The sequence below is a fragment of the Pristiophorus japonicus genome, chromosome 3 (assembly GCF_044704955.1).
Source record: "Pristiophorus japonicus isolate sPriJap1 chromosome 3, sPriJap1.hap1, whole genome shotgun sequence".
Taxonomy (NCBI): domain Eukaryota; kingdom Metazoa; phylum Chordata; class Chondrichthyes; family Pristiophoridae; genus Pristiophorus; species Pristiophorus japonicus.
This window is the reverse complement of record NC_091979.1, coordinates 3,960,275-3,974,281: the sequence shown is the minus strand read 5'-3', so window position 1 is coordinate 3,974,281 and position 14,007 is coordinate 3,960,275. Positions and strand designations below refer to the sequence as shown.

Genomic DNA, 14,007 nt, shown 5'->3' with positions numbered 1-14,007 from the left:
CCCAGGTCTCGTTGCACCTCCCCTTTTCCTAATCTGCCGCCATTCAGGTAATATTCTGTCTTCCTGTTTTTGCCACCGAAGTGGATAACCTGACATTTATCCACATTATACTGCATCTGCCATGCATTTGCCCACTCACCTAACCTGTCCAAGTCACCCTGCAGCCTCTTAGCGTCCTCCTCACAGCTCACACTGCCAGCTAGCTTAGTGTCATCTGCAAACTTGGAGATATTACATTCAATTCCTTTGTCTAAATCGTTAATGTATATTGTAAATAGCTGGGGTCCCACCACTGAGCCCTGCGGCACCCCACTAGTCACTGCCTGCCATTCTGAAAAGGACCCGTTTATCCCGACTCTCTGCTTCCTGTCTGCCAACTAGTTCTCTATCCACGTCAGTATATTACACCCAATACCATGTGCTTTAATTTTGCATAACAATCTCTTGTGTGGGACTTTGTCACAAGCTTTCTGAAAGTCCAAATACACCACATCCACTGGTTCTCCCTTGTCCACTCTACTGGTTACATCCTCAAAAAATTCCAGAAGATTTGTCAAGCATGATTTCCTTTCCATGCTGACTTGGACCGATCCTGTCACTGCTTTCCAAATGCGCTGTTATTTCATCTTTAATAATTGATTCCAACATTTTCCCCACAACTCATGTCAGGCTAACCGGTCCATAATTCCTCTTCATCTCTCGCCCTCCTTTTTTAAAAAGTGGTGTTACATTAGCTACCCTCCAGTCCATAGGAACTGATCCAGAGTCGATAGAATGTTGAAAAATTACCACCAATGCATCCACTATTTCTAGGGCCACTTCCTTAAGTACTCTGGGATGCAGACTATCAGGCCACGGGGATTTATCGGCCTTCAGTCCCATCAATTTCCCTAACATAATTTCCTGACTAATAAGGATTTCCTTCAGTTCCTCCTTTTCGCTAGACCCTCGAATCCCGAGTATTTCCGGAAGGTTATTTGTGTCTTCCTTAGTGAAGACAGATCCAAAATATTTGTTCAATTGGTCTGCCATTTCTTTGTTCCCCATTATAAATTCACCTGATTCTGACTGCAAGGGACCTACATTGGTCTTCACTAATCTTTTTCTCTTCACATATCTATAGAAGCTTTTGCAGTCAGTTTTTATGTTCCCTGAAGGTTCCTCTCACTCTTATTTCCCCCTCCTAATTAGACCCTTTGTCCTCCTCTGCTCAATTCTAAATTTCTCCCAGTCCTCAGGTTTGCTGCTTTTTCTGGCCAATTTATATGCCTCTTCCTTGGATTTAACACTATCCTTAATTTCCCTTGTTAGCCACGGTTGAGCCACCTTCCCCGTTTTATTTTTACTCCAGACAGGGATGTACAATTGTTGAAGTTCATCCATGTAATCTATAAATGTCTGCCATTGCCTATCCACCGTCAACCCTTTAAGTATCATTCGCCAGTCTATTCTAGCCAATGAACAGGCAAGGTGCAGATAATGTAATGAGGACAGTCCTGACAGAGACTGGAGCTGTCTCCTGCTGTGGACGGAAGAAACTTACCGAGGGACGCCAGGAAATTGACGGCTTCAGGACTGGCTATCGGCAAGGTTTCTGGTTGCTGTGGGGGTACCGGCTGGCCCACCGGTTCAGGCCGGACCGGGGCAGCTGGCTCTTCCGGCTGATCCAAAGGTTCCGGGTTTTCCAGCTTCACCGGAGATAACTCTACTTTCGGCGATGGCTCTCTCAGGGACGATGCCTGTGTCGGAGATGACGACATTCTGCAACTACAACACAAAGAGAAACTTCAGTAGAATGGAGGAACACGTCCACCTCGGGACTGTGCAACCCGTGTTGTTCATAAAGAGTAATTAAATGTTTCGCTCATCAAGAAAGTAAAATTTCTCCCCCCCCCCCCCCGCCAACCTCCCCGGCAGTTTTCCTCGCACTTTCTCCTCCCCCCATCTACTTTGTAAAGGTACTGACACATGCTGGGCTCCGTATCCATGGTAACCCATCGGCACCCATCATGAAGCGGGTGACCCAATAGCCATCCCTCAGAAGAACTGATACCTTCACGTGAGCAGGCGACACTTCAGAATTGCCCATAACAAAATGTGGTCGAGATTGTTAGCAACACTGGTACCCCGACAACCACCACCTCAGTGGGACGAAAAAAGCCTGTCTACAGCGGTGATTTGGCCGCTCAGCCCCTCGATACAGGTGCATACATTAAAATCCACAATTGGAAAAGTGACTGTTAATTTTGTCTCGGACTATCGTTTCTAAAAGCTTCCCCATCACCGAGGTTAAACTGACTGGCCTGTAGCTGCTGGGTTTATCCTTACACCCTTTCTTTGAACAAGAGTACGACAGTTGCAATTCTCCAGCCCTCTGGCACCACGCCCCTGTCCAAGTAGTATTGGAAGTTTACTTCCACCTTTACTTCCCTCAGCATCCGAGGATGCATCCCATCTGGTCCTGGTGACTTATCTACTTTAAGTACAGCCAGCCGTTCTAGTACCTCCTCTTTTATCAATTTTTATCCCATCCAATATCTGACCTATCTCCGTGTCGATTATGACTTTGGCAGCATCTTCCTTGGAGAAGACCGATGCAAAGTACTCATTTAGTACCTCAGCCATGCCCTCGGTCTCAGTGCGTAGGTCTCCATTTTGGTCCCTAATCGGCCCCACCCCTCCCCTTACTATCCTTTTACTATTTATATGCCTACAGAACAATTTTGGGTACCTTTTTATGTTAGCTGTCAATCTATTCTCATACTCTCTCTTAGCCCCTCTTATTTCCTTTTTCACTTCCCCTCTGAACTTTCTATATTCAGCCTGGTTCTCACGTATTCTCAACCTGACGTCTGTCACACGCCGCTTTTTTCTGCTTTCTATTACTCTCTATCTCTTTCGTCATCCAGGGAGCCCTGGCTTTGGTTCCCTCGTGGGAATGTACCTATAGTATACCCAAACCATCTCCTCTTTAAAGGCAGCCCATTGTTCAATGACGTTTTTGCCTGCACTCTTTGATTCCAATTAATGTTCAAGTCTGTTCTCAACCCACTGAAATTGGCCCTCCTCCAAATAAGAATTTTGATTCTACATTGCTCCCTGTCCTTTTCCATAGCTAACTTAAACTTTATGATACTATGATCACTGTTCCCTAAATGTTCCCCTCCTGACACTTGATCCACCTGACCCATCATTCCCCAGAACCAGATCCAGCAATGCCTCCTTCCTCATTGGGCCATTCTCCTGAGCACACTTCAGAAATGCTTCCCCCTCTCTGCCCTTTAGACTATTATCAAAGTCTACATTAGGATAACTGAAGTCCCCCATTACCATTACTTTATAGTTCTTGCACCTCTCTGTAATTTCCCTGCAGGTTTTATCCTCTACATCTTTCCCACCAGCTGGTGACCTATCCTAGTAGTGTAATGGTTCCTCAATTGTAACTCTAACCAAATAGATTCTGCCCCTGACCCCTCCAGATCATCCTCTCTCTCTCTCTCCAGCACTGTAACATTCTCCTTAATCAATCGTGCCACCCAACCTCCTTTCTTTCCTTCCCTTTCTTTCCTGAATTAATCTTTTTTTTGTGGTGTTGGTTGAAGGATAACAGAGGGAAAAACCAGAGGAAGTCACTGCTCTCTTCAAATAATGCCACGGGACCCATTGCGCCCACCTCAACTGGAGCCATGTTTAATGCCTCAACTGAAACGTGGTATAAGAACATAAGAAATAGGAGCAGGAGTAGGCCATACGGCCCCTCAAGCCTGCTTCGCCATTTAATACGATCATGGCTGATCCGATCATGGACTCAGCTCCACTTCCCTGCCCGCTCCCCATAACCCCTTATTCCCTTATCGTTTAAGAAACTGTCTATCTCGCTGTCTTAAATTTATTCAATATCCCAGCTTCCAAAGCTCTCTGAGGCAGCGAATTCCACAGATTTACAACCCTCTGAGAGAAGAAATTTCTCATCTCAGTTTTAAATAGGTGGCCCCCTATTCTAAGATCATGCCCCCTAGTTCTAGTCTCCCCCATCAGTGGAAACATCCTCTCTGCATCCACCCTGTCAAGCCCCCTCATAATCTTATACATTTCGATAAGATCACCTCTCATTCTTCTGAATTCCAATGAGTAGAGGCCCAACCTACTCAACCTTTCCTCATAAGTCAACCCCCTCATCCCCGGAATCAACCGAGTGAACCTTCTCTGAACTGCCTCCAAAGTATATCCTTTCATAAATATGGAAACCAAAACTGCACGCAGTATTCCAGGTGTGGCCTCACCAATACCCTGTATGACTGTAGCAAGACTTACCTGCTTTTATACTCCATCCCCTTTGCAATAAAGGCCAAGATACCATTGGCCTTCCTGATCACTTGCTGTACCTGTACACTATCCTTTTGTGTTTCATGTACAAGTACCCCTAGGTCCCTCTGTACTGCGGCACTTTGCTATCTTTCTCCATTTAAATGATAACTTGCTCTTGATTTTTTCTGCCAAAGTGCATGACCTCACACTTTCCAACATTATACTCCATCTGCCAAATTTTTGCCCACTCACTTAGCCTGTCTATGTCATTTTGCAGATTATTTGTGTCCTCCTCACACATTGCTTTTTCTCCCATCTTTGTATGATCAGCAAACTTGGCTACGTTACACTCAGTCCCTTCTTCCAAGTCGTTAATATAGATTGTAAATAGTTGGGGTCCCAGCACTGGTCCCTGCGGCACCCCACTAGTTACTGGTTGCCAACCCGAGAATGAACCATTTATCCCGACTCTTTGTTCTCTGTTAGTTAGCCAATGTGCCCAGGTGTGTGGCTTTGCTTTTTCAGAGGGATTTGATCCTACAAACTTTTAAGGGATGAGAGTGCCATTCAACAGAGACAAGCCTAAGCAAGAATCGTCTCCACTACCAATGAATTTGACTGCTCCTGGTGTGAGCCCAATTCTTTCCATGTTGGAGAACTTTATATAACCTGTTAGAATCGCACAACACAGAAGGGGGCTATTCGGCCCATCGAGCCTGTGCCGGCTCTTTGAAGGAGCTGTCCAATGGCTCACACTCCCCCCTGCTCTTTCCCCATAGCCCTGCAATTTTTCTTTTTCAGGTAATTATCCAAATCCTTTTTGACAGTTACTGTTGAATCTGCTTCCACCGCCCTTTCAGGCAGCGCGTTCCCGATCACAACTGGCTGTGTGCAAACATTGCCTCTACTTTTTTAAATTTCAGATTTCCAGCATTCATAGTAATTTGCTTTTGTCTCATCTCCCCTTTGGCTTCCCTTGAGAAGGTGGTGGTGAGCAGCTGCAGTCTGTGTGGCGAAGGTGCTCCCACAGTGCTGGTGGCCAGTTCCAGGATTGTGAGCCAGCAACAATGAAGGAACAGCCGATATATGAGCAAGTCTGGAGAGTGTGTGAATCGGAAGGGAACTTGGGAGGTGCTGCTGTTCCCATGCGCCTGCTGCCCTTGTCCTTGTAGGTGATGGAGGTCGTGGCTTTGAAAGGCGATTTTGAAGAAGCCTTGGCGAGTTGCTGTAGTGCATTCTGTAGATGATACACACCTTAACAATGACTATGAGGTAATGCGCTGAAACAGAACCAGATTTATTTTGCGCTGTTGCAAGTTAAGGCCTTCTATAGATCCTTTCTCGGGTTCAATGGTGTCTGCTGCTCCTGTAAATTCTCGCTTCACAGAGAAAGGAAAGAACCAGCCCCTCTGCACAACCTCTCTACTTCCATTCCCATTCGCTGGTATTTGAAGCCATTTGCTTTTTTGGATATCGGAGTGACTTGTGGCCAGATAAAGATAAGGTGCACTCTCTATGGTGTGCGACGCAACGGTCCCGACCTGCAAGGACCATCAGCAGGGCCACCACACGTTAAACAATCCACGCACAGGCATCTCCCACCCTTCAACATGTAGTTCAGGACCTGGAATATTAGGTCCTTCATTGAAACACCTGTGAACTCATCCCTTTTTGGCATGGAAGCAAGTCATCCTCGATACGAGGGACCACCGATGATGATGAAATTCTCTTACGTTGAGGAGAGTTGCAGTTACATGGCTTGTATCTACTTTTATGATAGTGTTACCCAGTGCAATAATAACATCCCCTTGTGATCTGGACCTTTGATATTGAACTCCCAACCCCAAGGCCGTTTATTTCCACTCCGTAACATTGCCCGACTCCAGCCCTGCCTCAGCTCATCTGCTGCTGAAACCCTCATTAATGCCTCTGTTACCTCTAGACTATTCCAATGCTCTCCTGGTGGACCTCCTACTTTGCATTAAACTTGAGCTCATCCAAAACTCTGCAGCCTTTACTCTAACTCGCACTGAGTCCCGTTCACCCATCGCCCCTGTGCGCGCTGACCTACGTCGGCTCCCGGTCCGTACAACGCCTCAATTTTAAAATTCTCATCCTTGTTTGCAAAACACTCCATGGAACATTGGAACATGAGTAGGCCATTCAGTCCCTCGAGCCTGTTCAATTACATCTTGGCTTAAAAGGCTTGGTTAAAGGAGTAGGTTTGAAGGCGCGTCTTAAAGGAGGTAGTGAGGCGAAGGTTTAGGGAGGGAATTCCAGAGTTTAGGGCCCAGGCAGCTGAAAACACTGAGGAGATTAAGAGGAGATTTGATTGAGCTTTTCAAAATCATGAATGGTCTTGATAAAGTAAACAGATAAAGTGTTTCCAGCGGCAGAAGTGTCGGTAAGTTGAGGTCACCGATTTAAGGTGATTAGTAAAACAAGAGGTGACATGAGGAAACATTTTTACAGCAAGTTGTGATCTGGAATGTGCTGCCTGAAAGGAGGAAGCAGATCAATACAGGTAGTAACTTTAAAAAGTGAATTGGATGGCGGCAGATTAGGAAAAGGGGAGGTGCAACGAGACCTGGGTGTCATGGTACATCAGTCATTGAAGGTTGGCATACAGGTACAGCAGGCGGTGAAGAAGGCAAATGGTATGTTGGCCTTTATAGCGAGGGGATTTGAGTATAGGAGCAGGGAGGTCTTACTGCAGTTGTACAGGGCCTTGGTGAGGCCTCACCTGGAATATTGTGTTCAGTTTTGGTCTCCTAATCTGAGGAAGGACGTTCTTGCTATTGAGGGAGTGCAGCAAAGGTTCACCAGACTGATTCCAGGGATGGCTGGACTGAAATATGAGGAGAGACTGGATCAACTGGACCTTTATTCACTGGAGTTTAGAAGGATGAGAGGGGATCTCATAGAAACATATAAAATTCTGACGGGACTGGACAGGTTAGATGCGGGTAGAATTTTTCCAATGTTGGGGAAGCCCAGAACCAGGGGACATAGTCTAAGGATAAGGGGTAAGCCATTTAGGACCGAGATGAGGAGAAACTTCTTCACTCAGAGAGTGGTGAACCTGTGGAATTCCCTGCCGCAGAGAGTTGTTGATGCCAGTTCATTGGATATATTCAAGAGGGAGTTAGATATGGCCCTTATGGCTAAAGGGATCAAGGGGTATGGAGAGAAAGCAGGAAAGGGGTACTGAGGGAATGATCAGCCATGATCTTATTGAATGGTGTTGCAGGCTCGAAGGGCCGAATGGCCTACTCCTGCACCTATTTTCTATGTTTCTATGTTTCTATGGTGCAACTCATGTACTGGGCAGTGACCCAACATGGTGCAACTCATGATTTATTCAAGAGGGAGTTAGATATGGCCCTTACGACTAAAGGGAGAGAAAGCAGGATTGGGGTACTGAGGTGCATGATCAGCTATGATCATATTGAATGGTGGTGCAGGATCGAAGGGCCGAATGGCCTGCTCCTGCACCTATTTTCGATGTTTCTATGGATAGATACTCGAAGGGAAAACATTTACCGTGCTATGGGAAAAGAGCAGGGGAGTGGATTAATTGGATGGAATTACACGGGATATACAGCACAGAAACAGGCCATTCGGCTCAACCAGTCCATGCCGGCGTTTATGCTCCACTCGAGCCACCTCTCGTCCTTCCACATCTAACTCTATCAGCATAACCCTCTATTCTCTTCTCCGTCATACGCTTACCTAGCCACCACTTAAATGCATCTTTTCCCCAATCTCTGTGAAAACATGTTTTCTCTAAATTTCCTATTTGCTTTCTTGGTGACTATCATATTTAATGTTGCTAGTTATGCTCTTCCCCACAAGTGGAAACACTCTCTCTGTATCCACTCGATCAAAACCTTTCATCATTTTAAAGAATCTTTCAGGTCACCCCTCAGCATTCTCTTTTCAAGAGGAGAGAGACCCAGCCCGCTCATCTTGTCCTGATAGGCATAACCTGGCAAAGAGGTTTCAAAGAGCAGACACAGGCACAATAGGCAGAATGAACCCCTTCAACATAACAACTTAAGAATTAGGAGCAGGAGTAGGCCATAAGGCCCCTCGAGCCTGCTCCACCATTCAATAAGATCATGGCCGATGTTCGACCTCAACTCCACTATCCTGCCCTAGACCCCATATACTTTAATTCCTCTGGAGTCCAGAAATCTATCGATCTCAGCCTTCAATATGCTCAACGACTGGGTAGCCACAGCTCTCTGGGGCAGAGAATTACAAAGATTCACCACCCTTTGAGTGAAGAAAATCCTCCTCTGAAAAGACCAGCCCCTTACTCTGAGACTATGCCCCCTAGTTCTAGACTCTCCATAAGAACATAAGAATTAGGAGCAGGAGTAGGCCATTCAAGGAGACCACGGCTGATCTTCGACCTCAACTCCACTTCCCTGAACTGTCCCCATATCCCTTGATTCCCTTAATATTCAAAGATCCATCTATCTCTGTCTTGAATATACTTACTTGAATATACAGCCCTCTGGGGCAGAGAATTTCACAGGTTAACAACTCTCTGAGTGAAGAAATTTCTCCTCATCTCAGTCCTAAATGGCTGACCCCTTATCCTGAGACTGAGACCCCTGGTTCTAGACTCCCCAGACAGATCCTCCCTGCATCTCCCCTGTAAGAATTCTGTATGTTTCAATGAGATCACCTCTCATTCTTCTAAACTCTAGAGAATATAGGCCTGGTCTACTCAATCTCTCCTCATAGGACAATCCCCCCATCCCAGGAATCAGTCTGGTGAACCTTCGTTACACTCCCACTATGGGAAGTATATCCTTCCTTAGGTAAGGAGACCGACACTGTACACAATACTCCAGATGTGGTCTCAACAGGGCCCTATATAATCGCGGTAAGTCTTTACTCCTATACTCAAATCCTCTTATAATAAGGCCAACATACCATTTGCTTTCTTAATTGCTTGCTGTATCTGTTATATATGTATACTTGTATTTACTCTGTACAGCCACCAGAGGGCTCATCCCCTGGAGTCCCAAGGGATCCCATAATCCCTTGGGAGCACAGGTATTTAAGGAGGCGTCACAGGTTGGAGGGGCCCCTTTTCCGAATCTGTCACCATTCAGATAATATTCTGCCTTCATGTTTTTGCCCCCAAAGTGGATAACCTCACATTTATCCACATTATACTGCATCTGCCATGCATTTGCCCACTCACCTGTCCAAGTCACCCTGCAGCCTCATAGCGTCCTCCTCACAGCTCACACCGCCACCCAGTTTAGTGTCATCTGCAAACTTGGAGATATTACACTCAATTCCTTCATCTAAATCAATAATGCATATTGTAAAGAGCTGGGATCCCAGCACTGAACCCTGCAGCACCCCACTAGTCACTACCTGCCATTCTGAAAAGGACCAGTTTATCCCGACTCTCTGCTTCCTGTCTGCCAACCAGTTCTCTATCCACATCAGTATATTACCTCCAAAACCATGTGCTTTGATTTTGCACACTAATCTCTTGTGTGGGACCTTGTCAAAAGCCTTTTGAAAGTCCAAATATACCACATCCATTGGTTCTCCCTTGTCCACTCTACTAGTTACACCCTCAAAAAATTCTAGAAGATTTGTCAAGCATGATATCCCTTTCATAAATCCATGCTGACTTGGACCGATCCTGTCATTGTTTTCCAAATGCGCTGCTATTTCATCCTTAATAATTGATTCCAACATTTTCCCCACTACTGATGTCAGGTCTATAATTACCCGTTTTCTCTCTCGCTCCTTTTTTAAAAAGTGGTGTTACATTAGCTACCCTCCAGTCCATAGGAACTGATCCAGAGTCGATAGACAGTTGGAAAATCACCAATGTATCCACTATTTCTATGGCCACTTCCTTAAGTACTCTGGGATGCAGACTATCAGGCCCCGGGTTTTTATCGGCCTTCAAATCCCATCAATTTCTCTAACACAATTTCCTGCCTAATAAGGATATCCTTCAGTTCCTCCTTCTCACTAGATTTCGGGAAACTGCAACCGGTTGCTTATGCATCCAGGAGTCTGTCTAAGGCTGAGAGAGCCCACAGCATGATTGAGAAGGAAGCGTTAGCGTGTGTCTATGGGGTAAAGAAAATGCATCAGTATCTGTTTGGGTTAAAATTCGATTTGGAAACTGACCATAAGCCACTTATATCCCTGTTCTCCGAGAGTAAAGGGATAAATACCAACACATCAGCCCGCATCCAGAGATGGGCGCTCACGTTGTCCGCATACAACTACGCCATCCGCCACAGGCCAGGCACAGAAAACTGCGCCAATGCTCTCAGTAGGCTGCCATTGCCCATCACGGGGGTGGAAATGGCGCAACCCGCAGATCTAGCCATGGTTATGGAAGCATTTGAGAGTGAGCAATCACCCGTCACTGCCCGGCAGATCAAAACCTGGACAAGCCAGGACCCCTTATTATCTCCAGTCAAAAGCTGTGTGCTTCACAGGAGCTGGTCCACTGTCCCAGTGGAAATGCAGGAAGAGATAAAGCCATTCCAGCGGCGCAAAGATGAAATGTCTATACAGGCTGCCTGCCTTCTGTGGGGCAATCGATAGTGGTCCCAAGAAGGGCAGAGACACCTTAATCAATGACCTCCACAGTACCCACCCAGGCATCGTAATGATGAAAGATGTTGTGTATCTGTAAAGCATGCACTCCCATGTTCCGTCACCAGGGAGCGCATCCCCTGAAGTCCCAAGGGATCTCAGCATCCCTTGGGAGCACAATATATAAGCCGGCCCCTAAGGCCTGTTCCTCACTCTGGAGTGTCTTAATAACGACTGAGGTCACCGTTACTTTAACCTCCCTGTGTGCAGCCTCATCTGTGTTAGGAACACAATAACTGGCGACGAGTATACGAATCCAACGCAAAGATGCAGAAAACTGTGGGCATCCTGGAGAAGTTCTCGGAGGGTGAGGACTGGGAAGCCTATGTCGAACGGCTAGACCAGTACTTTGTAGCCAACGAACTGGACGGAGACGGAAGCGCTGCAAAAAGGAGAGCGGTCCTCCTCACAGTCTGCGGGGCACCGACCTACAGCCTCATGAAGAATCTTCTGGCTCCGGTGAAACCCACAGGTAAGTCGTATGAGGAGCTGTGTACCCTGGTTCGGGAGCATCTTAACCTGAGGGAGAGCGTGCTGATGGTGAGGTATCGGTTCTACACGTGCCAGTGAGCTGAAGGTCAGGAAGTGGTGAGCTACGTCGTCGAACTATGGTGACTTGCAGGACAATGTGAGTTTAATGGCTACCTGGAGCAAATGCTCAGAGACTTTTTTATACTGGGCATTGGCCACGAGACAATCCTACGAAAACTTTTGACTGTAGAGACACCGACCCTCAGTAAGGCCATTGCGATAGCACAGGCATTTATGTCCACCAGTGATAACACCAAACAAATCTCTCAGCACACAAGTGCGAGCAATGTTCATAAATTAACTGGAACTGTGTTTACGAGCAGAAATGTACAGGGCAGAAACCATGAGTCTGTAACTGCCAGCAGGCCTCAGGTGACCCAGATGACTCAGAGTCCACAACAAAGGATGAATACAAGGCAATTCACACCTTGTTGGCATTGTGGAGGCTTCCATTCAGCCTATTCATGCCGCTTCAAAGGGTATGTTTGCAAGAGCTGTGGAACAATGGGGCAACTCCAACGAGCTTGCAGACGAGCTGCAAGCTCTGCAAAACCTGCTAACCACCACGTGGCAGAGGAACATCGGTCTATGATGGATCAAAACAATTTCGAGCCTCAGAGAGAGGAGGCAGATGCTGAAGTACACGGGGTGCACACATTTTCGACAAAATCTCTACCTATAATACTAAGTGTAAAATTGAATGGCTTACCCATAGCCATGGAACTGGACATTGGCGTTAGCCAATCCATTATGAGTAAAAAGATGTTTGAGAGACTGTGGTGCAACAAGGCACTCAGACCAGCCCTGAGCCCCATCCACACGAAACTGAGAATGTACACCAAAGAGCTTATTCACTGTTCTGGGCAGCGCCATTGTCAAGGTCACCTACGAGGGCACGGTGCACGAACTGCTACTCAGGATTGTCCCAGGCGATGGCCCCACACTGCTTGGAAGGATCTGGCTGGGCAAAATCCGCTGGAACTGGGATGACATCCGAGCAATATCACATGTCGATGAGGCCTCATGTACCCAGGTTCTTAACAAATTTCCTTCCCTTTTTGAGCCAGGCATTGGAAACTTTTGAGAGGCGAAGGTGCGGATCCACTTGGTCCCAGAGGCACGACCCATTCACCACAAGGTGCAAGCGGTACCTCACATGATGAGGGAGAGAGTGGAAATCGAGCTAGACAGGCTGCAACGCGAGGGCATCATCTCCCCAGTGGAATTCAGCGAGTGTGCCAGCCCGATTGTTCCAGTAGTCAAAAGTGATGGCACGGTCAGGATTTGCGGCGATTATAAAGTAACTATTAATCGTTTCTTGCTACAGGACCACTATCCGCTACCTAAGGCAGATGATCTATTTGCGACGCTGGCAGGAGGCAAGACGTTCACCAAGCTCGACCTGATTTCGGCCTACATGACGCAGGAGCTGGAGGAGTCTTTGAAGGACCTCACCTGCATCAACACGCACAAGGAACTGTTCATCTACAACAGTTTGGAATTCGGTCGGCTGCAGCGATCTTCCAGAGAAACATGGAGAGCCTACTCAAGTCGGTACCACGCACGGTGGTTTTTCAGGACGACATATTGGTCACGGGTCAGGACACCGTCGAGCACCTACAAAACCTGGAGGAGGTCCTCCAATGACTGGATTGCGTAGGGCTGCGGCTGAAGAGGTCGAAATGCGTCTTCATGGCAACAGAAGTGGGGTTTTTGGGGAGAAAGATCGCGGCGGATGGCATTTGGCCCACAGACACCAAGACAGAGGCTATCAGGGACGCGCCCAGGCCACAGAACGTCACGGAGCTGCGGTCATTCCTGGGACTCCTGAACTATTTTGGTGACTTCCTACCGGGGTTAAGCACCCTCTTAGAGCCCCTACATGTGTTATTGCGTAAAGATGAGAACTGGGTATGGGGTAAAAACCAAGTAATTACTTTTGAGAAAGCCAGAAACAATTTAATCTCCAAAAAGCTGCTTGTATTGTATAACCCGTGTAAAAGACTTGTGCTATCATGTGACGTGTCGTCGTACGGAGTCGCGTGTGTATTACAACAAGCTAACGTTGCGGGGAAGTTGCAACCTGTCGCCTATGCTTACAGGAGCTTGTCTAAGGCCGAGAGGGCCTACAGCATAATTCAGAAAGAGGCATTAACGTGTATGTTCGGGGTAAAGAAAATGCATCAGTACGTGTTTGGCCTCAAATTTGAGCTGGAAACCGGTCACAAGCCCCTCATATCCCTGTTCGCTGAAAACAAGGGGATAAATACTAATGCCTCAGCCCGCATACAAAGGTGGGCACTCACGCTAACAGCGTATAACTATACCATCTGCCACAGGCCAGGCATCGAGAACTGTGCGGATGTTCTCAGTCAGCTACCATTGCCCACCACTGGGGTGGAAATGGCGCAGCCTGCAAACTTGTTGATGGTGGCGCAGCCCGCAGACTTGTTGATGGTCATGGAAGCGTTTGAAAATGATAAATCACCTGTCACGGCCCGCCAGATTAGGACT

General features: G+C 47.0%; 1 protein-coding gene across 1 annotated transcript in view; it reads right to left on the bottom strand.

Moving 5' to 3' along the window:
• catip (ciliogenesis associated TTC17 interacting protein) overlaps nt 1-14,007 on the bottom strand; it is an 85,726-nt gene that overhangs the window by 57,874 nt on the left and 13,845 nt on the right. The window contains exon 2 of the mRNA XM_070875139.1: nt 1,544-1,767. Within this exon, the coding sequence (XP_070731240.1) occupies nt 1,544-1,760 (217 nt within the window). The 5' untranslated portion in view covers nt 1,761-1,767. The remainder of the gene's footprint in view (nt 1-1,543; nt 1,768-14,007) is intronic.